Source organism: Monodon monoceros, unplaced genomic scaffold (genome assembly GCF_005190385.1).
Source record: "Monodon monoceros isolate NGI ecotype Baffin Bay Population unplaced genomic scaffold, NGI_Narwhal_1 Super_Scaffold_2, whole genome shotgun sequence".
Lineage (NCBI taxonomy): Eukaryota > Metazoa > Chordata > Mammalia > Artiodactyla > Monodontidae > Monodon > Monodon monoceros.
Genome location: NW_021703776.1, coordinates 37,586,111 through 37,613,655, shown reverse-complemented (window position 1 = coordinate 37,613,655; position 27,545 = coordinate 37,586,111). Strand labels below are relative to the sequence as shown.

At 35.4% G+C, this 27,545-nt stretch overlaps 1 protein-coding gene across 1 annotated transcript in view; it reads right to left on the bottom strand.

Moving 5' to 3' along the window:
- Positions 1–2,730: 2,730 nt before the first annotated feature.
- Positions 2,731–27,545, bottom strand: part of AGMO (alkylglycerol monooxygenase) — a 332,471-nt gene continuing 307,656 nt past the window's right edge. The window contains exon 14 of the mRNA XM_029233709.1: positions 2,731–3,451. Coding sequence (XP_029089542.1) covers positions 3,377–3,451 — 75 coding nt within the window. The 3' untranslated portion in view covers positions 2,731–3,376. The remainder of the gene's footprint in view (positions 3,452–27,545) is intronic.

The following is a 27,545-nucleotide window of genomic DNA, read 5'->3' as shown; positions in this document are numbered from 1 at the left end:
ATACCCCAGTAACACATAGAACATTGTTAAATCTACTTTCCTTGAGGTAGGCTTAAGATGGGGCCTGACACATTCCCTAGTGCTGCTGAAAATAGTGACATGAAAAATGTTTTAAGATTCTGAAAGCCAAACTACCTCCGTGTTCTCTATCTTTCCTTGGGATTCTGGAAGCTACAAATGTAAAAATATAGAGGAGAGGGCATAAAAAAGGGAACTCACTTTCTAACTAGCATTGCTCTCCCTAATAAATCACAGTATGTTCATCATAATGTACACCATACCTTAAAGAATTCCACTCTATGGTTCTATTGCAGAACGTACACTGAATAATTGAATCATATATGACCAGTAAAGTGAAACGTGAGAACCTCTGATAAACATTAATGCAAGCAGGTAATGTTAACTATAACAAAGGTTCATGTACTTTGGTGATCCATTGAACTTCAGATACTCAAGGACAGATCCACATATTGCTGAATATCATGGCCATGAGATGATTAGATTAAGTTTAACCAAAATAATTAGAAAGAACAAGATGAAGGGGAAGTAAATGACACAACAAATAGAGCTAGAGTAATGGGCCATTTTATCAAATCAAATCAAGTACAGGAATGGACTTCTTTTAGACATATGGCAATCCTATAAAATAACCTGGGGCCTTATCACTTTCAGAAAGATCATACGTTCTGTACTCGTGCACCTAGTCAACTAACCCATCCTGTAACCAAACTATTTTTTCTCTGAACTTTGTTTTGTACCTTGGAGCATCAAATTGAATAGGAAGTTCTCTGAACTTAAACTCCTGAGCCTGTATTCTAAAGTTTTGCCTTGGGTATCTGATATCATGTAAAGGAGAAACATGGCCTTCAATGTCAGAACTCAGAGGTTTTAAATTTTCTTCTGACAATCGATTAAGCATGATAGGTCTGAGCACGTTTTTTAAACTCTCTCAGCCTCAGAATTCTCTTCTGTAGAATGGTATCAACAGCACTTAATTCCCAGGATTTTAGAGAGTAAAGGAAAGAATGCTAATCGAGTATTACTCAATAAACAAATATGTCTTCCCTCTCTCTAGCCTTCCTTATGGTAGATTATCAAACCTGAGAATATTCATAATCATTTCAAAGTCAGTTGACACCTCTCCAGTACAAGTGCTGAGTAATTGATGAATCCTATTTTTAGTGCTTTTCTCTTGAGAAAATGAGAGAGAGAGAGAGGTAAAGTGTTTCCAGTCAAGAGTAAGCATAAATTACATGGCATGACTCAAGATTAATTTACAACATTAATAATAGTTATATGATCTGTCGTCATGTATTAGTGCTCAACAAGAGAAAACTTGACTGGAAAACTAACAAGGTTGAAGGTGAAGAAAAAAGTACCCTAATTAACACACACAGGCCTTGGGAATACTACCTATCTGGGAATCACTTCTACTTTCAAAGGCCTGAAAATTCCTAGCTTGAAAATGTCTGCATTTCTAAAAAAAAAAAAAATAATAATAATTTATAATCATAGTGAGAGTAACTAAGAGAAAAGAAAATGGATTAATTTGAGTTGACTAAAAGAAAACTAAACTTCAGCATAAAAGTATCTTTTATCAATTTTGAATTCTTTATTTCCATTATTAAGCTCATTCCTAGACCACTCCTATAAATTCATATATATTCAAGCATATATGCATGTTTATACATGACTCATGGCGAAACCAATAAACTGTCAAAACACATTAAAAATCTACTTATGGTAGATTTGTGGAAGCTCTCTTTTCTTTGCTGTTCTTGAATGCTGTAACCTATAGACTGAAGGGTTTTAGGATGTAGAATATGGGTATTCAGAGTTTTTATGCTATAAAATTAGCAATTTCAAACCAACAGAGGTTTCCCTGCTTTAATACGATTCTAAGTATGCAAAGCCCAGCAAGAACTGTTGGTAAGGGAGAAGAATGGGACTAATATCTGTTATGGGTTCAAGTATTTGCTCTAGCTCTGTGTTAAATTAAGAAGTAAAAAAAGATCAATGAAGCAAAGCCAATTCCCTACTTCTGACGCTTGAAATATAATTTGTTAATTTTTTCCATCATGCAAAATTTAATCTTCCTCTGCTTTTCCAGTTTTCAAAATAAATGTGCTTCAGTTTTGCATCATGAGTCCAGACAGACACCTGCAGTTTAATTCTTCTTACTAGTTCCACAACTTTTCTCTGTTCAAAGGTTAGAAAACACATATTAAAAATAAGTCAACCGGGCTTCCCTGGTGGCACAGTGGCTGGGGGTCCACCTGCCGATGCAGGGGGCGCGGGCTCGTGTCCCGGTCCGGGAGGATCCCGCGTGCCGCGGGGCGGCTGGGCCCGGGAGCCATGGCCGCTGAGCCTGCGCGTCCGGAGCCTGTGCTCGGCAACGGGAGAGGCCACGGCTGTGGGAGGCCCGAGTACCGCAAAAAAAAAAAAAAAAAGTCAACCAACTGATCAGCCTCTTTAAACCAGCAATGAATATACGCAAAGCTCAGTGAAGGGCAGTATTAACTGTTTTAGTGCTTATAACTTTGGTTACTTAAATAGTAACTTTAAATCTAAGAAATACTGGAAGAAGGAAAGAAAAATATTCCAACTGCTTTCAGACCTTCCCGCTTTGAACCATTTCCTGCTTATCTCTGTTAGTTCCCTCCTAATGAAATACTTGGCAGATTTTTACAATCCCAATGAATAATATACACACAATGCTTGAGCAATGTCATTTAGAGAGTCTTTTAACATGATTGTGACAATTTAAAATAGCACAGAAATACTGCACACTCCTCAATTTGCCAAAACAAACTGACCAAACATATTAGACATATGTATCACAAATTAATCTATGGAATAAATGAATTCTGACGAATTCTGGTGATTTTCATTTCAGTGATGTCATTTTCTGTAATGTTACTCCTTAGGTTATATGGCTTTCAAAGGTAAACCTAGCCTTAGGCAGACAACTCATGTAATACATTTTTATGACAACAAATATGTATCCAAGCACAATTTTAGCAGACAGCAAATGAAAAGTTGTCTAAACAATGCTAATAAAATCTTAATTCCTTTTACTGTTTTGAAGTTATCCCTTATTCTCATACTCATTGGCTTAGATGTTACCAGTGGATGTAATATCATTCTATTTGAAATCATCTTCTTTCAACCCTAGCAATAAAGTAACTGCAGCTGACTTTAATTTTAATAGAGAATAATAAATGCGGAAAGGAAGCAAGAGTAGATAAATGTATTTACCTCACATTAGAGAAATAGTTCATATAATCATTATATAATTATACTTCCATAGGCAGTAGTAATATATTATGGTTGTGGACAAATGATTAAAACAAGAGAGTTGTGTACAAACGTTTAGTCATTTCCCAGGGTCTGAGACAAGTTGTTTCATGCTTCTTACTCCCCAGAAAGCAATGCAGATGGAAAAAAAAACCTGAAGAAATAAAATACAGAGAGGAAGAACAATTAAAATTGATTCAATACTTCTGTTCAACTGAGTTAGAAATACCTTTCTAGGGGAAAATGAATATACATATTTTAAGCAATTAAATTATTCAAATTGAATCTAGCAGTTGTTCACTGATAGAATTTAGCCAACCCAGCTTAAAACATGTTATGTGAAGAGTAGGAGTAAAAAGTTTTGTTTCTGTGGCTTTTAAAATAAAATATCCTCACAAATCTGGGTCATTTCTAGGGATGGGGCTATATAAATTAGGCAGTGAATGAAACAGAACTGTCTTCCGGCTTTTGGATACATTGCATGTTGTTTGTATTGTACTAAACAATCTCATTATTTATATAGTTTAAGAAGCCTTCGGAAAAGGAGAAATAAAAACAGTATTAAGGAATCATTTATCTCTGAGGCAATGTGATCTACCATATTATGAACTTCACCCAACATGAATTAAATTCTAAACACTGCTGACTTAACTACTTAGTCTTTTGATCTTCCCAGGTGTAAAACTGTAACTGCAAAATTCTCTTTAAAACTGAAGACATACTAAATCATATAAACAGTCATAAGAATTCATTGAGTTTACCCCTTTGCTTTAGAGTAACACCACACATTCCCAATAAATCACCAAAATTTAACCAAGTAAAAGTGTTGACTTCTTACGATCCTAGCAAGAATGATAATACAGCCATCCTCAGGAAGAATTAACCGGTTGCAGAAATTTTCATTGTGTGTCATCTAAATGCCATAATGACCTAAACACACACACCTTCTGCTCTTCTTGAGGTAAAATCTAGGCACTGGTCATAGTCCTTACACCTCAGAGCTTTCCAAAGTCAACACTTACCCTTTGCCTATACACTAAAATTAAGCTATAGGATTTCTTTTATGATCTCCATTTTATGTGTTATTAGAGTGATGATGAAAAATGTCCAAACAGCTGGGGATATGGGGAAAGCTGTGAAAGCGTTTCTCCATACTTTTTTTTACTGTGCAAACTTCTTCAAATGATTAAAATATGACCACTTGCCTCTCCCCAGAATGATCACAATTACTGAAAGATCCATTAAAATGTACAAAGAGACATAGTCAAGCAATAAGATGAAGGCGTGGGGAACTTTCTGGGGTGATGGACTAAAGTGAAGCCAAGGCCATTAACTGAGGCCAGTCATTCATTCACAGAAAATACCCTCAACTGCCATGAATTTGCTATTAAAGCCTGGATATGAAAATAACAACCACAACAAAACCCTCTTAAACCCGGATATTTAGATTAGATGGGTAGGTTGTTCAGTTTCATAGGAACCTTCTTGTTCTTTCTAGAGAACCATTATCCTTTACATTAGCTAATCTGATAGTTTTATTCAAATCCATGTGTTACTTTCAGCCTGTAACATCCACAATATAAAAAAGAAATACCAAAAATAAAATCAAAAGTCATTTTGAAGCAGGAGTCAAGAATAATATTAACATTCTGGAGTTGCCTCAGAAATCAAATGCAATATACTTAAAGACTGGTTTTGATTTTGTTTCTTTTGACTGTACTTCAACTAAAATGACCTCATGGGATTTCTCACACGGCGCCAAGCAAAGTAATATCAAGATAAGGGATATTTGTGAAAGTTAGTAGATTGTGCAGTGAATTACATTTGTATATGCATATGGGTTAATGTTGGCAGAGGGATAGCTGAGAAGACAGCTTTCAAGTGGGACAGAGATGATAATCTATGATATCGGGGTGAATAGTTTAATTTGGATCCATAATATTAATTGAGCAACTAATTGATACTTTGTGCTGTGCAAGGCACTGGTATCTGAAAAATATTTGGCAGCAGAAATTTTTATTGGTTTTCAATCTAGTGTCTAGGGTCACATGGATTATTTCATTGGTTGAAGTCTAGGGAGAATGAAACCTCTACAACTGTGTGTAAAATTTTGTATGTCATAATTCTCCCCTTCCCTACTCTCCACCCACTAGACTATCCATACTTTCATCTAGGATCTCTGAAATATTAAGAACCTCTGATCTAACAAGAGTGTGAGAAAGATTATAATTCAGTACTTGCCTTTGTTGTTAATTCACCACTTCCCAACTAAATCTTTCCACTTTTGAAACTATAAATCCAGTTCTATTTCCTTAAGGACCCATCCCTAATTAAAACACAAAGATCTTATCGTATTACCTAAAATACTTTTACCTTCTTACCAAAAAGTGCAATGTTGCACAGTTTGTAGTTTTATTTTGTTTCTCTGTTTTTGGTTTTCTATTTTTTCAGGCCCCTATGTATTATCCCTCCAAATGGAGGAGAAAAGCTAATGAAGTGAAGGGGTCAGATTCACATGTAAGATTAATGCACAGTGAAACCCTTGCTTAGGCTGGGCATTGTCTTAGATGCCTTTACTAGATTATAATGTTTTATTCTCACAGCAAACTCGGAGAATTGGTATCCAGTTTACTGGTGAGGCAATGGGAACTCATAATTTATGTGGTTTACCAAGCAGTCACAAAACTACTAAATATCAGAGCTTGTATGATGTTTTTGTTTACTTAATGTCCTCCAGAAAATCAAACTACACATCCTGGGAAGTTAGCTCAGTGAATATGAACATCAATAGTGAATTCATTTTCTCTTTTTTAGTAATCACTGTACTTTTTTGCCACTAACTACTAGGTTTCTAAGACCTTTTCACAATCAATATTTTAAGCATAAAGTGGATTTTTTTATATATAATGAAATCCAGGTTGGCACAAGATCATAGAAATTAAATGCAATGAATATGTCCTTCTCAAAATATGCATGACCCTGAAATAGACACCCAGTTTTATTAGAAAATAGTTAAATAGGAAAACACAGATTTGCTTTTATATTTTTGAATGTGTATATATACTTATAATAGATCTAAACATACATTTCATATATAATTTTAAGCTGGAAAACTACTTAACATGAACTCAATATGATCACTTGATTATTATAGTCATTTCATTTAAAATTTTCCCTTGTCCAATCTTTCTCTTGATTTTTGTATTAGGCTGTTCATTTTAGTTCTCCATAGCTGATCAGATTAAAAGTGTCATTTGAGATAATTGCTCATTAACATATTTCTCAATCAACTATTTGTACAATGAAGGCAGGGGAATTACTACTTAGGCCAGTGTAAGACTACATGGCAACCACAGCACTTTTTCTTTGCAATATTCTTCCCTAATCTGTAGATATGATGCTTCCAGATACGTACAAACTCAATGAACACTTATTTTATTCTAGGTCTGGGCAAGTTCCATGATTTTAACAGCTGGATTCAAAATATGAAACAGAGGAAGTTCACTCTTGGTGTCAAGCCCTCCCTGTGTAACACATCATTAGTGGCCCTTGTCTTCAGGCTATTTCCTTGACTTCCCAGGGCCCTCCACTCTGATGCCTGAACTTTGGCCTGTACAGATGCTCTCCACATTTTCTCCGCCCCTTTCCCAAAAGTTCACCAATTGGCAGGTGGCTAATCTGAGCCATTAATCCATAATAAAATGTCAGCGGGAACTGACGTGTCATTCTGCTGCTGCTCCTCCCCATTAAGTCTGTGTTTTTAGAGGCCCTATTAAAAATGGAGCAAATCAGGCATCTAATCCTTTTTTTTAACGTTTTAAAATTGAAATAGTTAATTTACAATGTTGTGTTAGTTTCAAGTGTACAGCAAAGTGATTCAGTTATACATACATATATACATACATATCTATGCTTTTTCAGATTCTTTTCCATTATAGGTTATTACAAGATATTGAGTATAGTTCCCTGTGCTATACAGTTGGTCCTTGTTGGTTATCTATTTTACATAGAGTAGTGTGTATATGTTAATCCCAAACTCCTAATTTATCTCTCGCCCCTCCCCTGCTATCCCCTTTGGGAACCATAAGTTTGTTTTCTATGTCTGTGAGTCTACTTCTGTTTCATAAATAAGTTCATTTGTGTCATCTTTTTAGATTCCACATATAAGTGATATCATATGATATTTGTCTTTGTCTGGCTTACTTCACTTAATATGATAATCTTTAGGTCCATCCATGTTGCTGCAAATGGTATTATTTCACTCTTTTTCATGGCAGAGTAACATTGCATTGTATATATATGTATCACATCTCCTTTATTAACCTGTCAATGGACATTTAGGTTGCTTCCACGTCTTGGCTATTGTAAATAGTGCTTCTGTGAACACTGGGGTGCATGTATCTTTTCAAATTAGAGTTTACTCCAGATATTTGCCTGAGAGTGCGATTGCTGGATCATATGGTAACTCTATTTTCAGTTTTTTAAAGAACCTCCATACTGTTCTCTATAGTGGCTGCACGAATTTACATTCCCACCAACAGTGCAGGAGGGTTCCCTTTTCTCCACATCCTCTCCAGCATTTCTTATTTGTAGACTTTTTAACGATGGCCATTCTCACTGGTGTGAGGTGATACCTCATTCTAGTTTTGATTGCATTTCTCTAATAATTAGTGACGTTAAGCATCTTTTCATGTGCCTGTTGGCCATCTGTATGTCTTCTTTGGAGAAATGTCTATTTAGGTCTTCTGCCCATTTTTTGATTGGGTTGTTTGTTTTTTGATATTAAGCTATATGAGCTGTTTGTATATTTTGGAAATTAATCCCTTGTTAGTCACATCGTTTGCAAATATTTTCTCCCACTCCATAGGTTGTCTTTTCGTTTTGTTTATGGACTCAATTTGCTGTGCAAAAACTTTTAAGTTTAATTAGGTCCCATTTGTTTATTTTTTTTGATTGTTTCCACTACTCTAGGAAATGGATCCAAAAAAATATTTTTGTGATTTATGTCACAGACTGTTCTGCCTATGTTTTCCTCTAGGAGTTTTATAGTATCTGGTCTTACATTTATGTCTTTAATCCATTTTGATTTTATTTTTGTATATGGTATTACAGACTGTTCTAATTTCATTCTTTTCCATGTAGCTGTCTGATCTTTGCAGCACCACTTGTTGAAGAAACTGTCTTTTCTCCACTGCATAGTCTTGCTTCCTTTGTTGTAGATTAATTGACCATAAGTGCATGGGTTGATTTCTGGGCTTTCTATTCTGTTCCACTGATCTGTATGTCTCGTTCTGCCTAGTACCATACTGTTTTGATGACTGTAGCTTTGTTATATAGTCTGAAGTCAGTACAGTATTGTCTGTACCAAACCTCCATGAAGCAAGTTTATAGGTGCCATTTCTCCAACTACACTTGCTCACTTCCTATCTCTCTGTCACATTTTGGTAATTCTCACAAATTTCAAACTTTATTATTATTATATTTGTTATAGTGATCTGTGCTCTTTGATAGTACTACCATAACTTGCTAAAGGCTTAAATGATAGTTAGCATTTTTAGCAATAAAGTATTTTTAATTAAGGTATGTAAAAATTTTTTAGACATGCTATTGTACACTTAATAGACTATGATATAGTGTAAACATAACTTATATGCAGTGGGGAACCAAAATATTTGTGTGACTCACTTTTTTGTAATATTTCTTTACTATGGTGGTCTGGAACCAAATCCGCAGTATCTCCAAGGTAGGCTTGTACTCCATTGTGTACATTTTGAACCAAATTTAGACCTCCATGTTGATTTCCTAAAATTCTCCTGGAATGAATGTACCTATTTTGTATCACTAATAAAGCATACCCCACCTATAAACTGAAAAGTATATTTTTATTTAAAAATTCTTTCTCTGACATTGATAAGGTTCATAAAATATCAGTTAACTGGCTATTTAACATAAGTGTAACAACCACAACAGCAGCAATTTGTTTTAAGGGAAACACGTTAAATGTACTGAAGTTTTTACTGAATTATTTGGAGAAAAATAAAACCAATTGTTTGTTAAATATACATTTTTTACATGTAATATTATAACATGGTTTATTAACTAAGCAATTCCATAAATGTCTCTCAATGTCAACAGATGTACAGTGCAGTTTTCACCAAATGGTGCATAGTATTCCATCTAAAGAATAACCTATATTTATCCAATGCTGTACTGTTGAATGCTTGAGTCATTTCAGAATCATGATTTTGCTATTGGAAATGGCGCTGTGCATTTACAACAACATGGAAGGACCTAGAGACTGTCATACTGAGTGAAGCAAGCCAGACACAGAAAGACAGATATCACATGATATTGCTTATATGTGGAATCTAAAAAAAACGGTACAAATGAACTTATTTACAAAACAGAAGTAGAGTCAAGGATGTAGAAAACAAACTTATGGTTACCAGGGTATAAAGGGGGGGAGGGATAAACTGGGAGACTGGGATTGACATATACACAATGCCATATATAAAACAGACAACTAATAAGAACCTGCCGTAACACAGGGAACTCTACTCAATACTCCGTAATGGCCTATACGGAAAAAAATCCAAAAAAAAAAAAAAAAAAGAAAAAGAGTGGGTATATGTATAACTGATTCACCCTGCTGTACACCTAAAACTAACACAATATTGTAAATCAATCACACCCCAACAAAAATTAAAAAAAAAAAAAAAATGAAATGGTGCTGTGATGAGGTCACCCTGGAAGCAGTGTGTTTAGCGAGAAGAGGACAGGCAGGGACACAGTGGTCCTGATGACAAGGATGAAATGGAGCCCGAAGGACAAGAAAGAGCAACCAGAAAACAGAAGGTAGTAGAATGGTGGTGGAGAGCAGAAGGCAGGTGGAAGAGGGCAGCTTTCTGCTTCTGGCTCTGGCCCTTGGGGGCAGTTACTGATGAAGCTGTAGTGGCAATGGAAGGGAGGTGATCTGGATGGCAGCAGCCTGGGCACAGGCAGCACTGCTCTCAGCAGTTCCAGCTCTGCTCAAGGTAGTGCCTCTTCAATGGATCTGGAACCAACTGCAGTAGTGTCTCACCACAGCCAGCACCGGCTTGTGAGCTGAGCGGCAGGGCACCCGCATCTTGTGATCTCTGGGTCTCACTGATTCGTCCCTTTTGGTCCTCCAGTCCCACCTCCTTCCATTTGCTCTTCTGCCCCTTCCAATGCCTTTGAAACCAGTTCCTTGTATTAACATCCCACTGTTTGAAATACCTAGAGTGGTTTCTGTTTTCCTAACTGGACCCTGTTTCAAACATTTTATTTTCTTTTCTTCTCACAACTTTTTTTTTTTAATCAGACAAGTATTTGACTAACAAATTGTTTGTGAAAAAAAAGATGAAGAAGGAGGACAAAAATTAAAATCTATTCAATCAAGTGACAGTAATATTTTATATGATAAAGAGTTTTATAATGTCAAAATGTTTCATGTGGATTAATGGTGTCAGTATAAAATAGTTATAGTTATAAGGTACATATAGCTCCTGTTATGTCATTTGAATATTAAGGGTGAAAAAATGATTTCCTTGACTACTGACAGCCTTAGTGTAATATAATCCACTTTTGTTTTTTGAGGGGGAGATGTCTTTTTTATTTATTTTTTAACATCTCTATTGGAGTACAATTGCTTCAAAATGGTGTGCTACCTTCTGCTTCATAAAAAAGTGAATCAACCACACATATACACACATCCCCATATCTCCTCCTTCTTGTATCTCCCTCCCACACTCCCTATACCACTCCTCTAGGTGGTCACAAAGCACCGAGCTGATCTCCCTGTGCTCTGCGGCTGCTTCCCACTAGCTATCTATTTTACATTTGGTAGTGTATATAAGTCCATGCCACTCTCTCACTTCGTTCCAGCTTACCCTTACCCCTCCCCGTGTCCTCAAGTACATTCTCTATGTTTGTGTCTCTATTCCTGTCCGGCCCATAGGTTCTTCAGAACCATTTTTTCTTTTAGATCCATATATATGTGTTAGCATACAGTATTTGCTTTTCTCCCTCTGACTCACTTCACGCTGACTTCAGGTCCATCCACCTCACTACACAAAACTCAATTTCATTTCTTTTTATGGCTGAGTAATATTCCATTCTATATATGTGCCCCAGCTTCTTTATCCATTCCTCTGTCAATGGACACTTAGGTTGCTTCCATGTCCTGGCTGTTGTAAATAGTGTTGCAATGAATATTGTGGTACATGACTCTTTTTGAATTATGGTTTTTTCAGGGTATATGCCCAGTAGTGGGATTGCTGGGTCGTATGGTAGTTCTATTGTTAATTTTTTAAGGAACCTCCATACTATTCTCCATAGTGGCTGTAACAATTTACATTCCCAGCAACAGTGCAAGAGGGTTCCCTTTTCACCGCACCCTTTCCAGCATTTATTGTTTGTAGATTTTTTGATGATGGCCATTCTGACTGGTTTGAGGTGATACCTCATTGTAGTTTTGACTTGCATTTCTCTAATGATTAATGATGTTGAGCATCCTTTCATGTGTTTGTTGGCAATCTGTATACCTTCTTTGGAGAAATGTCTATTTAGGTCTTCTGCCCATTTTTGGATTGGGTTGTTTGTTTTTTGATAGTGAGTTGCATGAGCTGCTTGTAAATTTTTGAGATTAATCCTCTGTCAGTTGCTTCATTTGCAAATATTTTCTCCCATTCTGAGGGTTATCTTTTCATCCCGTTTATGGTTTCCTTGGCTGTGCAAAAGCTTTTAAGTTTCATTAGGTCCCATTTGTTTACTTTTGGTTTTACTTCCATTTTTCTAGGAGGTGGGTCAAAAACGATCTTGCTGTGATTGACGTCATAGAGTGTTCTACCTATGTTTTCCTCTAAGAGTTTTATAGTGTCTCACCTTACATTTAGGTCTTTAATCCATTTTTAGTTTATTTTTGTGTATGGTGTAAGGGAGTGTTCTGATTGCATTCTTTTACATGTAGCTGTCCAGTTTTCCCAGCACCACTAATTGAAGAAGCCATCTTTTCTCCAGTCTATATCCTTGCCTCCTTTGTCATAGATTAGTTGACCATAGGTGCGTGGGTTTATCTCTGGGCTTTCTATCCTGTTCCATTTATCTATATTTCTGTTTTTGTGCCAGTACCATACTGTCTTGATTACTGTAGCTTTGTAGTATAGTCTGAAGTCCAGGAGCCTGATTCCTCCAGCTCTGTTTTTCTTGCTCAAGATTGTTTTTGCTATTCGGCGTCTGTTGGGTTTCCATTCAAATTGAGAAATTTTTTGTGCTAGTTCTGTGAAAAGTGCCATTGGTAGTTTGATAGGAATTGCATTGAACCTGTAGATTGCTTTGGGTAGTATAGTCATTTTCACAATGTTGATTCTTCCAATCCAAGAATGTAGTATATCGCTCCATCTGTTTTTATCATCTTTAATTTCTTTCATCAGTGTCTTATGGTTTTCTGCATACAGGTCTTTTGTCTCCTTAGGTAGGCTTATACCTACGTATTTTACTCTTTTTTGCAACTGCAAATGGGTGTGTTTTGTTAATTTCTGTTTCACATTTTTCATCATTAGTGTATAGGAATGTTAGAGATTTCTGTGCATTAATTTTGTATCCTGCTACTTTACCAAATTCATTGATTAGCTCTAGTAGTTTTCTGGTAGCATCTTTAGGGTTCTCTACATATAGTATCATGTCATCTGCAAACAGTGACAGATTTACTTCTTTTCTGTTGGATTCCTTTTATTTCTTTTTCTTCTCTGATTGCTGTGGCTAAAACTTCTAAAACTATGTTGAATAACATGGTGACAGTGGACAACCTTGTCTTGTTCCTGATCTTAGAGGAAATGGTTTCAGTTTTTCACCATTGAGAACGATGTTGGCTGTGGGTTTGTCACATATGGCCTGAATTATGTTGAGGTAAGTTCCCTCTATGCCTACTTTCTGGAGGGTTTTTATCATAAATGGGTGTTGAATTTTGTCGAAAGCTTTGTCAGCATCTATTGAGATGATCATATGGTTTTTCTCTTTCAATTTCTTAATATGGTTTATCACATTGATTGATTTGCATATATTGAAGAATCCTTGCATTCCTGGGATAAATCCCACTTGATCATGGTGTATGATCCCTTAATGTGCTGTTGGATTCTGTTTGCTAGTATTTTGTTGAGCATTTTTGCATCTATGTTCATCAGTGATATTGGCCTGTAGTTTTCTTTCTTTGTGACATCTTCATCTCGTTTTGGTATCAGGGTGATGGTGGCCTCGTAGAATGAGTTTGGGAGTGTTCCTCCCTCTGCTATATTTTGGAAGTGTTTGAGAAGGATAGGTGTTAGCTCTTCTCTAAATGTTTGATAGAATTCTCCTGTGAAGCCATCTTGTCCTGGGCTTTTTGTTTGTTGGAAGATTTTTAATCACAGTCTCAATTTCAGTGCTTGTGATTGTTCTGTTTATATTTTCTCCTTCTTGCTTGTTCAGTCTTGGAAGGTTGTGCTTTTCTAAGAATTTGTCCATTTCTTCCAGGTTGTCCATTTTATTGGCATAGAGTTGCTTCTGGTAATCTCTCACGATCCTTTGATTTTCTGCAGTGTCAGTTGTTACTTCTATTTTCATTTCTAATTCTATTGATTTGAGTCTTCTCCCTTTTTTTCTTGATGAGTCTGGCTAATGGTTTATCAGTTTTGTTTACCTTCTCAAAGAACCAGCTTTTAGTTTTATTGATCTTCGCTATCATTTCCTTCATTTCTTTTTCATTTATTTCTGATCTGATCTTTATGATTTCTTTCCTTTTACTAACTTTGGGGTTTTCTTTGTTCTTCTTTCTCCAACTGGTGTAAGGTTAGGTTGTTTATTTGAGATGTTTCTTGTTTCTTGAGGTAGGATTGTAATTGTTTCCCTCTTAGAACTGCTTTTGCTGTATCCCATAGGTTTTGGGTCGTGTGTGTTCATTGTCATTTTTTTCCAGGTATTTTTTGATTTCCTCTTTGATTTCTTCAGTGTTCCCTTGGTTATTTAGTAGTGTACTGTTTAGCTTCCATGTGTTTGTATTTTTTACAGGTTTTTTCCTGTAATTCATATCTACTCTCATAGCATTGTGGTCGGAAAAGGTACTTGATAGGATTTCAATTTTCTTAAATTTACCAAGGCTAGATTTGTGATCCAAGATATGGTCTATCCTGGAGAATGTTTCATGAGTACTTGAGAAGAAGGTGTATTCTGTTGTTTTTGGATGGAATGTCCTATAAATATCAATTAAGTCCATCTTGTTTAATGTATCATTTAAAGCTTGTGTTTCCTTACTTATTTTCATTTTGGATGATCTGTCCATTGGTGAAAGTGGGGAGAGTCCCCTACTATGATTTTGTTACTGTTGATTTCCCCTTTTATGGCTGTTAGCATTTACCTTATGTATTGAGGTGCTCCTATGTTGGGTGCATAAATATTTACAATTGTTGTATCTTCTTCTTGGATTGATCCCTTGATCATTATGCAGTGTCCTTCTTTGTCTCTTGTAAGAGTCTTTATTTTAAAATCTATATTTTCTGATATGAGAATTGCTACTCCAGCTTTCTTTTGATTTCCATTTGCATAGAATATCTTTTTCCATCCCCTCACTTTCAGTCTGTATGTGTCCCTAAGTCTGAAGTGGGTGTCTTGTAGACAGCATGTATATAGGTCTTGTTTTTGTATCCATTCAGCCAGTCTATGTCTTTTGGTTGGAGCGTTTAATCCATTTACATTTAAGGTAATTCTCGATATGTATGTTCCTATTACCATTTTCTTATTTGTTTTGGGTATGTTTTTGTAGGTCTTTTCCTTCTCTTGTGTTTCCTGCCTAGAGAAGTTCGTTTAGCATTCGTTGTAAAGCTGGTCTAGTGATGCTGAATTCTCTTAGCTTTTGCTTGTCTATAAAGGTTTTTATTTCTCCATCAAATCTGAATGAGATCCTTGCTGGGTAATCTTGGTTGTAGGTTTTTCCCTTTCATCACTTTAAGTATGTCCTGCCACTCCCTTCTGGCTTGCAGAGTTGCTGCTGAACCGTCAGCTGTCAACGTTATGGGGATTCCCTTGTATGTTATTTGTTGTTTTTCCCTTGCTGCTTTTAATGTTTTGTCTTTGTATTTAATTTTTGATAGTTTAATTAAGATGTGCCTTGGCATGTTTCTCCTTGAATTTATCCTGTATGGGACTCTCTGTACTTCCTGGACTTGATTGACTCTTTCCTTTCCCATATTAGGGAAGTTTTCAACTATAATCTCTTCAAATATTTTCTCAGTTCCTTTCTTTTTCTCTTCTTCTGGGATCCCTATAATCCAAATATGTTGCATTTAATGTTGTCCCAGAAGTCTCTGAGGCTGTCCTCAATTCTTTTCATTCTTTTTTCTTTATTCTTCTTTGCAGAAGTTATTTCCACTATTTTATCATCCAGGTCACTTCTCCTTTCTTCTGCCTCAGTTATTCTGCTATTGATTCCTTCTAGAGAATTTTTAATTTCATTTATTGTGTTGTCCATCATTGTTTGCTTGCTCTTTAATTCTTCTAGGTCCTTGTTAAACGTTTCTTGTATTTTCTCCATTTTTTTTCCAAGATTTTGGATCATCTTTATTATCTTTACTCTGAATTCTTTTTCAGGTAGACTGCCTATTTCCTCTTCATTTGTTTGGTCTAGTGGGTTTTTACCTTGGTCCTTCATCTGCTGTGCGTTTCTCTGTCTTCTCATTCTGCTTAACTTACTGTGTTTGGAGTCTCCTTTTTGCAGGCTGCATGTTTGTAGTTCCCTTTGTTTTTGGTGTCTGCCCCCAGTGGCTAAGGTTAGTTCAGTGGATTGTGTAGGCTTCCTGGTGGAGGGGACTAGTGCCTGTGTTCTGCTGGATGAAGCTGGATCTTGTCTTTCTGGTGGGCAGGACCATGTTCTGTAGTGTGTTTTGGGGTGTCTGTGACCTTAGTATGATTTTAGGCAGCCTCTCTGCTAATGGATGCAGTTGTTTTCCTGTATTGCTAGTTGTTTGGCATAGGGTGTCCAGCACTGGAGCTTGCTGGTCGTTGAGTGGAGCTGGGTCTTAGCGTTGAAATGGAGATCTCTGGGAGAGTTTTGCCGTTTCATGTTACGTGGAGCTGGGAGGTCTCTGGTGGACCAATATCCTGAACTCAGCTCTCGTACCCCAGAGGCACCGGCCTGACACCTGGCCAGAGCACCAAGATCCTGTCAGCCACGTGGCTCTTTTGGGAAGTCTGTGGTCTCCTGCCAGCATTCAGTAGGTGTTCTGTAGGAGTTTTTCCACATGTAGATGTATTTCTGATGTATTTGTGGGGAGAAAGGTGATCTCCACGTCTTACTCCTCTGCCATCTTGTAGGTGTCCTCTATACTTTTGAACATTATATTTTGTTTTTTTAAACATGACTACTGTCTGCTGTACAGATAAGAATTTAAGCAGAGATGAGACCTGAATTGCTACAAAATATCTCTATTTCCTATTAATGCAAGAGAAGAAATAAACACAAACAGAACTAGAGAAGAAATTGAAGCCACATGTATTAAAGGTCCTTCTGAAATGAAAACATTAGAATATATTAGTTAACAATAAATTTTTTCCCCTAGAGTTTTGCAAGAACACAATTTGACAAATTCCAACTCATAACAAATTGAGAATTATTGATTTTACTTCCAGTATGTTCTATATATGACCAAAATACTGAGTAATATGCAGACAAATGAACAAAGGGCTTAAGAGAAATATTTCCAGAAACTACTACTATTACTTGGAAGTCCTGTGTTCTCTGTGCTTATTTCTATACCCTATTCAAGAGCAGATATAATCACAGCTATGTTTAATATGTGGTCTTATAAAGATTCAGTAATATTCATTTCTATTTAGACTTTAAATCAAACATTATAATTTTACATTAGTTAAAAAAAATATATTTATGTTCTTAACTAAGGAAAAACATGAAAAGAAAGTTCACATGAATGCCCATGTACTAACAGTGGCTTATTTGAAAAGAATGTGTTTTCCTCAACCATTAAACATCTTCTGAAATTAATGTTTAAACGAGAGAATACACTAAGCATACCACAATAATGTTTTTTAAAAAGAAAATAAACACAAAAGAAACATTAGAACAGAGTTTTAAAATAATTCAGCTGAACTCCAAAACCAGAAAAATCAGGTATTTCATTATTTTACTACTCAGTGGGGGCAAAGAACCCATATAATTTCAGTGACAAAGAAGCACTAAAGCACTAAGTTAATCTAGATAACAAATGCAGAATCTTTATTGCAACCATTTCTTCAGTTCCCCAGAGATGATTGCCTCCTATTATGTACAATAAGTTATTCATTTCTTCAAGTCTAAATTGCTCAAGAAAGTGTTTATCCTTTTCAGCAGTAGTCCTATAGAATATCCCATTGTTCACTCAGATCACCTTTGAGATATCACAATGACATTTGAAAGCCATAATATTAGTAAGAAGATTAGAGATCACTTAGAGGTCTCTAAAACCTACCTATAATTCAGAGAATATACTTGAAGACAGTTGACGTGAATTAGCTACAGTGCATACAAACCCATCTAGTGGAAACCGAATAAACTATAATTAGCATAAAGTGAAAATAGATGCTACATTTCTCAAAAACATCTGTGGATTTTTCCTCTCTAAATTCAAAGTTATGAATAAAGTGTCTTTATAGATATATTACTTTAAATATTTCCAGTATTACCAACCCTTATTCTATGGGTACGACCATCCAGTAACATGGATTTTTAAATTGCCTTTAATTACTTACTACATTCTTGCCTTTCCTTAAATGCAATGATACATCTTCGATTTATACTGATTTCCTGGAAATTTTCTAAATATTTTAATACATATACTCTCAATATCCAGCCTTCCTTTTTCTCAGTTTTTTCCAGGTTAGTTTTGTTGTTGTTGTTAGTTGAAGTTTATCAAAAGGATAGGTAAAAAGAAATGCCCAACTTACCACATAGAGAACAATTAGAGAGACAATCAAAGTTGATAAGGCACGATTTATATCCAAAGTATGACCAGAATATGTGCCTTGTCAAAACTGAAGCCTAACTTTATATTTTTCTAATTGTCCAAGTTCTTAGTGATAAGATTTTAGAAATTTTTCTTGAACTACAGGAGAGAAAACATTATGAAGACATGGAGAGAGAGTTATAATAAGGTCAAATTAATAAAGGTCCAAATATCACTTGTGAGAATGAATGCTTGGGTCAATGTTGACCATTCTTTTGGGAAAAATATCTTAGGAAATATATATTTTACAGGAAGAGTCTTTTTACACTCATAATCTTCCTCTTATACTTATCATGGAGCCTCACATTCTTCCTTTTTCTTTTTTTTTTTTTTTTTTTTTGCGGTACGCGGGCCTCTCACTGTTGTGGCCTCTCCCGCTTCGGAGCACAGGCTCCGGATGCGCAGGCTCAGCGGTCATGGCTCACGGGCCTAGCCGCTCCACGGCATGTGGGATCCTCCCGGACCGGGGCACAAACCCGTGTCCCCTGCATTAGCAGGCAGACTCCCAACCACTGCGCCACCAGGGAAGCCCTCTTTACTTTTTATGAATGTGAGAAGGAAAAAAAAAATCAGGGCACTGAAAAATTTTAAGGATAGTCTGTTTCAGTTTTTATAAAATTAAGAATAAAACAAGAGTAGGAAAAATCACAAGGGACCCAATGAACATTACCTAGTTTGTATTAAAGTTAGCAATAGGTAAAACATTAAATATAACCCGACTCCTTGCCCTGTGTGCTATGACTTCACTTTCTTTTTAAGTGTAAGATAGTTCAGTGAATTTAAAAATTAATTGCTATTATAATTTTTGCTTTTATATTTCTGCCAACAAGTTCTGGCTACTAGAAATAAAATTTCTTTTTAGTTTTCCTGAGTATGCCTAACATTGGCATAAAATTGTTTGCCTCATATCCAGTATGTTTTGAAACTGAAGATTTTTTAATAAAATGTTGCTGGATTAATCATGGTCCTTAAGTGTCCTAACAGAACCCTCAGTAATGATAAAAAAACATGATATTTAATCTAAAATTCAAAGTACCACACCTTTCTAATGCCCTTTTTCTGACTACTAAAATGTAAAGCATCTACATTCTAAAACCAGAGCTTTGTTTCAATAAAAATTATCAAGAAAATTGTTCTGTTCTAATCCATGAAAATGCCATTCTCCTGGTAAATGAGTGGCAGTTCCTGCCAGATAATCCTACCACAATAGCATGTTGATTCTCAGGGTGTCCTACATAGCACTGCTCCTGGCATCTCTCTGACGTAAATCAACAGCCCAGGTCTTGTCACATGAATAACAACTTTTAATACTTGATGTACAAAAATTTATATCTGGAAGAGAATATATTTACGCATGCAGAATACCATTCAAGACTGCTAATCCAGGACTTTTACCCTGCTGTTAAAAAAGATTCCTTGTACTTGCCTTGCCTTCTATCTAGGAAACAAAACAAGTCTCTTAAAAATGAGTTCATTTTTGGGGAAAAAATACCATGTTTACAGAAATAATAGTCATGTCTGGTTTTTAAAACAGGCCAGTATATCTTGGAAAGATATGTTTTGAAAAGATCCTTTTGTATTGTTTTTGCTTGTGTCAAAGGAATGATTAGAGCCCCAGTAAATGGGAACCTCCCAGAGTAGGCTAAATAGAAGGCCAACAGCTCACATATGGCTTGCAGCTTGGGGGATTTCTCTCAATGTTCTGCCAGAGATGGGACTGCCCAAATGGTTTCTCGCGTAAGTCCTAAGTCATAAACTGCATCCTCCTAGGCCAGCCATGCCAGAACTGGACCCAAGGGTATACAGAGTCTTGGCTGATGGGAAACAATGACTGCTTCCTAAGGAAGCCACAGCTGCTTTCCTGAGAGAAACCCCAGATGTCTGAATTTTCCCCTACTTTCCATTTCTGACTACCTGTTCTGGCAACAGTTCCAACAAAGGGTGAGGCAGGCAGCAGGCACCCAGCTGTTTTCAATAAGCCTTGGCAATGTAGGTACTGATTACATAAATACTACAAACATTCAAAGAGCATATTTTCTAGCTTTTAAAGCTATAAAAAAGGTGTGAGCCTGTTCAAAAGCCCTACATCTCCTTTGCTCCAAATAGTGATAATGATGACACTGATGATGAGGATAAAAATAACAAAGCAAAGATTATTAAAGGAAACATGATAACATGAGCTTCTAGGAAAGAGCTCAATCTATACAGAGAAAATTGTAGAGATGTGAAATTTCCACATTACGGGGTCACTGTTTCTTTATGAAACAGCAAGGTCAAAATGTGTACTTAATTCACTTAATTTCTTATTTTTCCCACAACCCAGGCAAAAAACAATCAGATGTTGCATTATCCATTTGCTTTACAGCACATTTCCCTTTTCATTCACATATATTCAAAGATACTATTTTAAACTTTTAATATATGTAAAATATCCTATAAAGTATATTAATGAAATATTACATAAGGTCCTCTTTATATTAATATCAGGTCTAGAAACCTAGAGAAGATGTTGATTTACATTTTAATTAAGATGAATTTTCCTGGCTTTAAATTAAGAAATAAATAAATAAATATATATATATATATATATATATATATATATATATATCTCCACTCTTCAGATCTGAGAGTTGAAAACGGAAAGATTTAAGTAACTCACTCATGCCTATAGGTACATATACAGGTTTATTATTTTTTAATGGTTTTTATATTTTACATATTAGATCAAAAATATATTTGAACATTGTAAGAAGTGAGTTGGAGCTTCAGTAATCTATATTTCTAGGTGACTATTCAATTTTCTGTACAACAAAGTGATGTCCCTCTCCCAAAGAACAGAATTGAATTCAATTTTTTACCTGAAGATTCTCATTTATTTGTTTCTCAATAATTCACAAAAATGAGCTTTGGCCAGGCCAATTCTCTTCAATATATCTATTATTTTTGCTGTAATTTTCTTTCCTCCAAGATCCAGTATATATTCTTTGATATGGATTTTAAATTAGACTCTTTCAAAGAACAAATGCTACTGAATAAAAGCAGCAGAGGGAATGTTTTTCAAATTGTTCTAGAAAAATAGTTTTGGACAAAGTGATCAATTGCTAATCCAAAAATTAAGCTACTGACAGGAAATCTGAATATCACTGGTAAATTAGTGAAGGCTAAGAATGATAAACCACATAGACATTACAATTGACTTGGGAGATTAAGTGACCTTAGTCAAACCAGAAGAACTCTGGAAAAGGAATAAGAAGATTAGGTTGTCCCAACTCAACACAAGTTATTTTACCTCAGAGATTACTTAGAATTTCAGTTCCTGCCTCTATAAAATTGGAATAATACTGTCTCTAATTTTCACAAGATTATGGTGAATATTGATTCAATTTTTAACATTGTAAAGCTTTATAAAGATATAAGATAGATTACTAAAGTGTGTTACTTTTCGTGCTAAAAAGATTCAATAAATTAAAAGTGAAAACAGAGTGACAGATAAGGAGACAAAAAATATAAGTAGAATTTGGAACATGTGAGATTTTATAAATGCCAGCTCTGTGTCGTGGATGGTCATAGTTAAAATGATGCTTTTAAAACTGTGAATATATAATTATTGCTGGGAAAACATAATTCTCCTACAAAGTAGAGTAGGATTTTAGTGGGTAAGTACAATTATAGATTGATCATTGTTTGGAGTATTGATAGTTCCATTATGTATCTCATCTTGTAAGAACATGGGAGAGTTTGATGTTCCTGATGTGTTTTCATCATGCCAGCCTTCTGAACTATATCTTTTAGTGCCCTAAAGTGTCCTTTTTAACTCCTTATTTATGACAAAAGTATGGAAAAAGTAATAATTTCTAACGGTCCTCTGTTTTGATCTCTCATGTTAAATTAAATTTCCTTTGCATACCTAAAATTGTTAAAACAATTGTTTTTTACACAGATGCTACTGCAGGGGATCCTGGGTAATATAATGGAAAATATTTTTCTCAAAAATTCTACAGTAAATAAATAATTCCTAGTGGTCGTGTTTCTTGAAATATATATTTTTAGAAAAATGTAAAAAGATTATTTATTTAGTGCTAGGTGTGGTGTCCATAAGAAAAAATAGCATGGCTCCTAGTTCAAAGGTGAATGTATGTATAAAAAATTACATTGACTCAGTCCCCATTGGGTTCTATCCACGACATGAATATTTATCACTCTTGTTTATGCCAGGCATTCTACTGCTGACAGAACTCACTGGTGAGCAATATAGTCCCTGAATTCATTCATAGAACTTAGACCTATACAGTTTTTCATGAACATATCTATTAAAGGTTGGTTTTATATATATATATTTCTAAATCTTCAGGTCAAATTATCTTCACAATATTGAGTTTAAATAGAAAATAAAAATGTTTTACTAAAAGGAGGTCAATCACAGAACTATGTTAAATTCCATTCATTGAACAAGTTATTTAATGCCACTCTGCCTCAGTACCTTCACCTGAAAAACGTAGATGATATTACAAGGGTTGTTGGAATAATTAAATTAAAATAATGTTACTATTACAGGGTTTCATACATGCAAGTGCTCAACAAATGTCAGTAGTTTAGTTGATGCTACTGATTTGTTATTGTCACTATTGATATTAGGTCCACTTCTACGGCAGTATTTTCTAAACTTTGTTTGAAAATACATCGTAGCAGTTATTCTCCCCATTATATTTACCTTTACAATTTTTTCACTTTAAATTATTATTTGTATATTCTAAGACATATAAAAAGAGATTTCTTTTAAAAGAAAGATGGGATAAAATGACTATAAATAGAAATTCTAATATTCACTTCCTTCATTCCAGTGGATCCTCTCATCCATCACTTTCAAAAACCACAATCACAAGGATAAAGAAGCCTTCAAAATCCTAAATTTGGTGCCCTGGGAAAAACACTGGCTGAGAGCCCTAAAACCTGGTTTCTTGTGCTTTCTTTCATAAAATGATTGAGTCATTTTACTTTCTCAGGATGTCAGTTTCTTTAGTTTATTTTTCTGTTCAATGACAGAATAGAAATAGAAAAATCTCTAAAGCCTATTCTCAGTTCTATTATCTGAAAAGTAATCGAATTGGCCAAGACAATATCACAATGGTAGAAAATTCCCAGGATAGTTCCCCCAAATAATTAAATTTGTAATAAAAAGAATACACCAGAAATGCTTCATCTTGCCCACAATACTACCACAATAAGGTAATTGAAATAACAGAGGAAATGACAGGGAAAAAGACTTTAAAAGAAGCATTCTCTACACATGTGGAATATATGAAGAGACCAGCAAAGGATGGGAAAAATGATTTCCAAATTGTCCATTTTTAAATATCAAGATCCCTAATCGTCTCCCTGGACATAAGCTGACTTTCTGGCACTCTGTTGCTGAAATTTAGAAACTTAAGGTTCATCTTTGAAATAATAGCTTAGTGGACATCATCAAAAAGGTACAGAGAAGTAGCCGCAGCGTGATTCTTAGAAAAATTTGCAGAGGCATATACAGAAATAAAAACAAGTAATGGACAATTTTGATAGTTATTGGTAAATAATGATGAGTTTTAAGGACAACAGAAATTTCAGAGTTAAATAACTTACCTGCTTAAGTTTAAAGTTTAAGAAATACAGTTATAATTCAATAAAGCTGGGGTAGGGGAAGAAATAAAGTTTGGCCATTAATGTATTGTCTAGGTCAAGTTATAAAATGAAATTTTCAAAACCTTTAGTTTTTATCTAGTCCATAATTCATTGCCAATTGTTTCTCTGTTCAGTGTGAGAGAAAGGAGAGAAGGGGTGGGGGAGAGGGATTATTACTTGGATCCTTAAAAATAATATTATAAAAAATCTGGGGGAAACTAGTAACCAACATAAGATATTGAATAAAGGGATAATTATATTTTAGTAGAGTATGAGTTTTCAGAAAGCATTTTTGTAGCTGTAAATGTGTTTATAATTATGCCAAAGTATATTTTATGGATTCTGGGGAAATGTGTTAATAATTTTCACAAATAAGTAAAGGCAAGTGGAACCACCCTGGTTAGCTTCTGAAGTTAGCACATACAACAAAAGTTGTCCAGAGTTAAAATTACCCTAGAAAATCCCTTAAATAACCCCTATAGTATAATGGTTTGTGTACACAAACCCTTTATGGTAATTCCTTCACACACTCAAGTTTGAGAATCCTTGTGCTATACTGAAGAGAACAATCAAAGTAAAGTATGTAGATGTCTGATAATTTAAACCAATCTTGCCTTTCGGTTAAATGACAAAACTTAGCAGGAAAAAAAAAAAAGAAAGAAAAAAAAAGGAAGGAAGGGAGGGAGGGAGGGAGGAAGGAAGGAAGGGAGGGAGGAAGGAAGGGAGGGAGGAAGGAAGGGAGAGAGGAAGGAAAGGGATAATGAGCTCTAAATTGTTTCTGGTTATCTTTTTTTTTTTGCGGTACGCGGGCCTCTCACTGTTGTGGCCTCTCCCGTTGCGGAACACAGGCTCCGGGCGCGCAGGCTCAGCGGCCATGGTTCACGGGCCCAGCCGCTCCGCGGCATGTGGGATCTTCCCAGACCGGGGCACGAACCCACGTCCCCTGCATCGGCAGGCAGACTCTCAACCACTGCGCCACCAGGGAAGCCCTACTCCTTTTTATTTTTAATATTGAGACTCTATTACGCTAGTACTACATGTTAGATGAATGTGTTTGCTTTTGTGAAGGTCTAACAAGATATTAGAGTGCATCTTGGAGTTAGCAGTAAGTTCCAAATTCTGAGAGTAGCTTAAATGCACATATGATGTTACTCCACTTTACCTTAATATGCAGGAGAATATTTAGCTTGACTTCTTTGCCATAAAAAATTTTGCTTTGAAATGTTTTAACTGCCCTCAGCTTTTGGTTTCCATTGCTATTTCTAACTGCATCTTTGACAGCAGTGGTCCTTTAAGACCTATGTAGGCAGAAGTTTTATTTCAAACATTCAAGTGAATAAATCCAATTCAAATTCTGTCACAACAAATATGATGTATCAGGACTCTCTGTTATAAGTAAACTAATTTTAGATTTGAATACTATCTTTTTTTTTTAACCTAATTATGACCTTCTGCACTAAACCAGTCTATCACAGAGTATTTAGTACAGGGATTCCCCTTATTAAAAAACAGGAGTTAAACAGAGAAAATTACAGAAACCTGGAATGAGATGACTATCATGACCCTTGAAAATTTCACCAGGATGAATATTGACTGAAGTGCCTTATAACTGACTTTCTATGCTCTTATCAGAAGAAAACACACATATTCAGAAATGTTACTTTTCTTTTTCTTTCTTTCCCCCTCTTTAATTTTTTCCTTTGCTGTGGTGAAGTGAGTTACAAGCTCCCACAAGACCTGAAGCCTCAACACAGCTTGGGCTGTGGACTGGATTTCTCCCACATGAGTTTGGTGGCCGGGTCAGTCGGAATGATATTAGTACATTTAATTTTCAAAACACACACAGTGGAACAGATGTGTTTTATAGGGACTGCAAAATGAAGTTCAGAAATAAGGGGGCCTGGATAATGTTCTGGTACAATATGGTTAGAGATCACTGTATGAAACTAATTCCTGCTGATAGTCATAACTTGTCTCTGTGAAAACTGGTTTATAATATTTGTGTATAGCGCTATGGAGAATATCAAAGCTACCAAGATTTGAAACAGTGCAGCAGGAGCTCCAGAACTTTATGTAAATTAACCCCACAACATGGAACACATTAACTTGAGGGTTTCAGGAATTTGGAACTCAGAATGCCTGGGATGTGGGTTTAATTGAAACGTGGTATTATGACAATCAGTTTTTCTCTGGAGACAGAATTTTTTAAGGTGCATGCAAACGTATAATTGAGCATTGACATATTACATCATAGTGATACATTTTAAACAACCCGTATCTGCTTCACAATATTTATTTCACTGAAATACCACTGGATATTTAAAGATTCCTCCTTTCGAGTCCAGCCATCTGAATAAATGAACAGTACACTGAGGTGAGCCAGTCAACTCTCAGATGGGGTCAGGCCTCAAAGGCTCACACATACACAAAGTACTTCTTCTGGAAAAAATGTTTCTGGGTTTTCAACATAAATCAGAGTCAACACATAATACAATCATACTCTAGTACATTTAAAAGCTGGAAAATAGTCTAACTAGGACAGTGATGCTTCCAGCAAACCTTCAGGCCAAATAGCAATCAGAGAATTCATGGCTTTGTGCTCAAACCCCATCTCTGTTCAAGTCCGTGAAGGGGTTGCCTGTTCTCATGGGGAAATTTTAAATGGGAGTTAGAAAACTGCACTTTCTCCATGGTTATGATTTTACAGGATTTCTTTTTCTTTTTCTTTTTCTTTTCCTTTTCTTTTTCCTTTCCTTCTCATTCCTCTTCTCTTTTTTTTTCAACTGTAGCCACAAATGTACCAATACACTTGTGAGTAATACTAAATTCCAGGAGCCTTGATTTTCACACCATAACAATTAACTTATATTTTTATGGTAAAGGAATAGAGTGAAATTCTATATGAATTACTTATAAATAGTAATAAGATTAAATATAAAATTTTCTAATTGTACAAAGTCTAACAATATAAAAAATCCTATTTGGTCAAATTGCATATTAGATTCAGAATATGCCTGATAAAATTAAGTATGTTATTGTTTAGGTTCTTTTTATATAAAACATAAAGCATAAAACTAAGAGTTACTTATTGCATGGCAGAGTTGGAAGCTCCAGGATCAACAGACTAACACAAATCTATTGAGCATGCATTATATTCCTAGATATGTACTAAAACTAAAGTAATAGAGAAATAGTATAAAACAATACTATATTTATAATACACACCGTCAAAGGGGCTGGGCCTTTAAGTAAAGTGACATATTACACAGATACAGACCCTCTTCTACCACAAATACATTGAAATGTTACATAAATGCAACCTTTGAAAACCTAATATATACCTCATCTCAAAAGAAAGAAAGGGAATGCTAGATGCTGGGGAAAAGAGCAGGAACGGGAAGGAAGACAAAGCTGGAACTGGAGTTTTAATGCTCGATAGAGCCATGAAATGTGGTCTTGAATCTTTAAGTGTTGTGATGCCAGAGGTGGTCATTCTACATTATGCCCAATCCATGAAAAGATACTAGGAAACAAACACTGGCC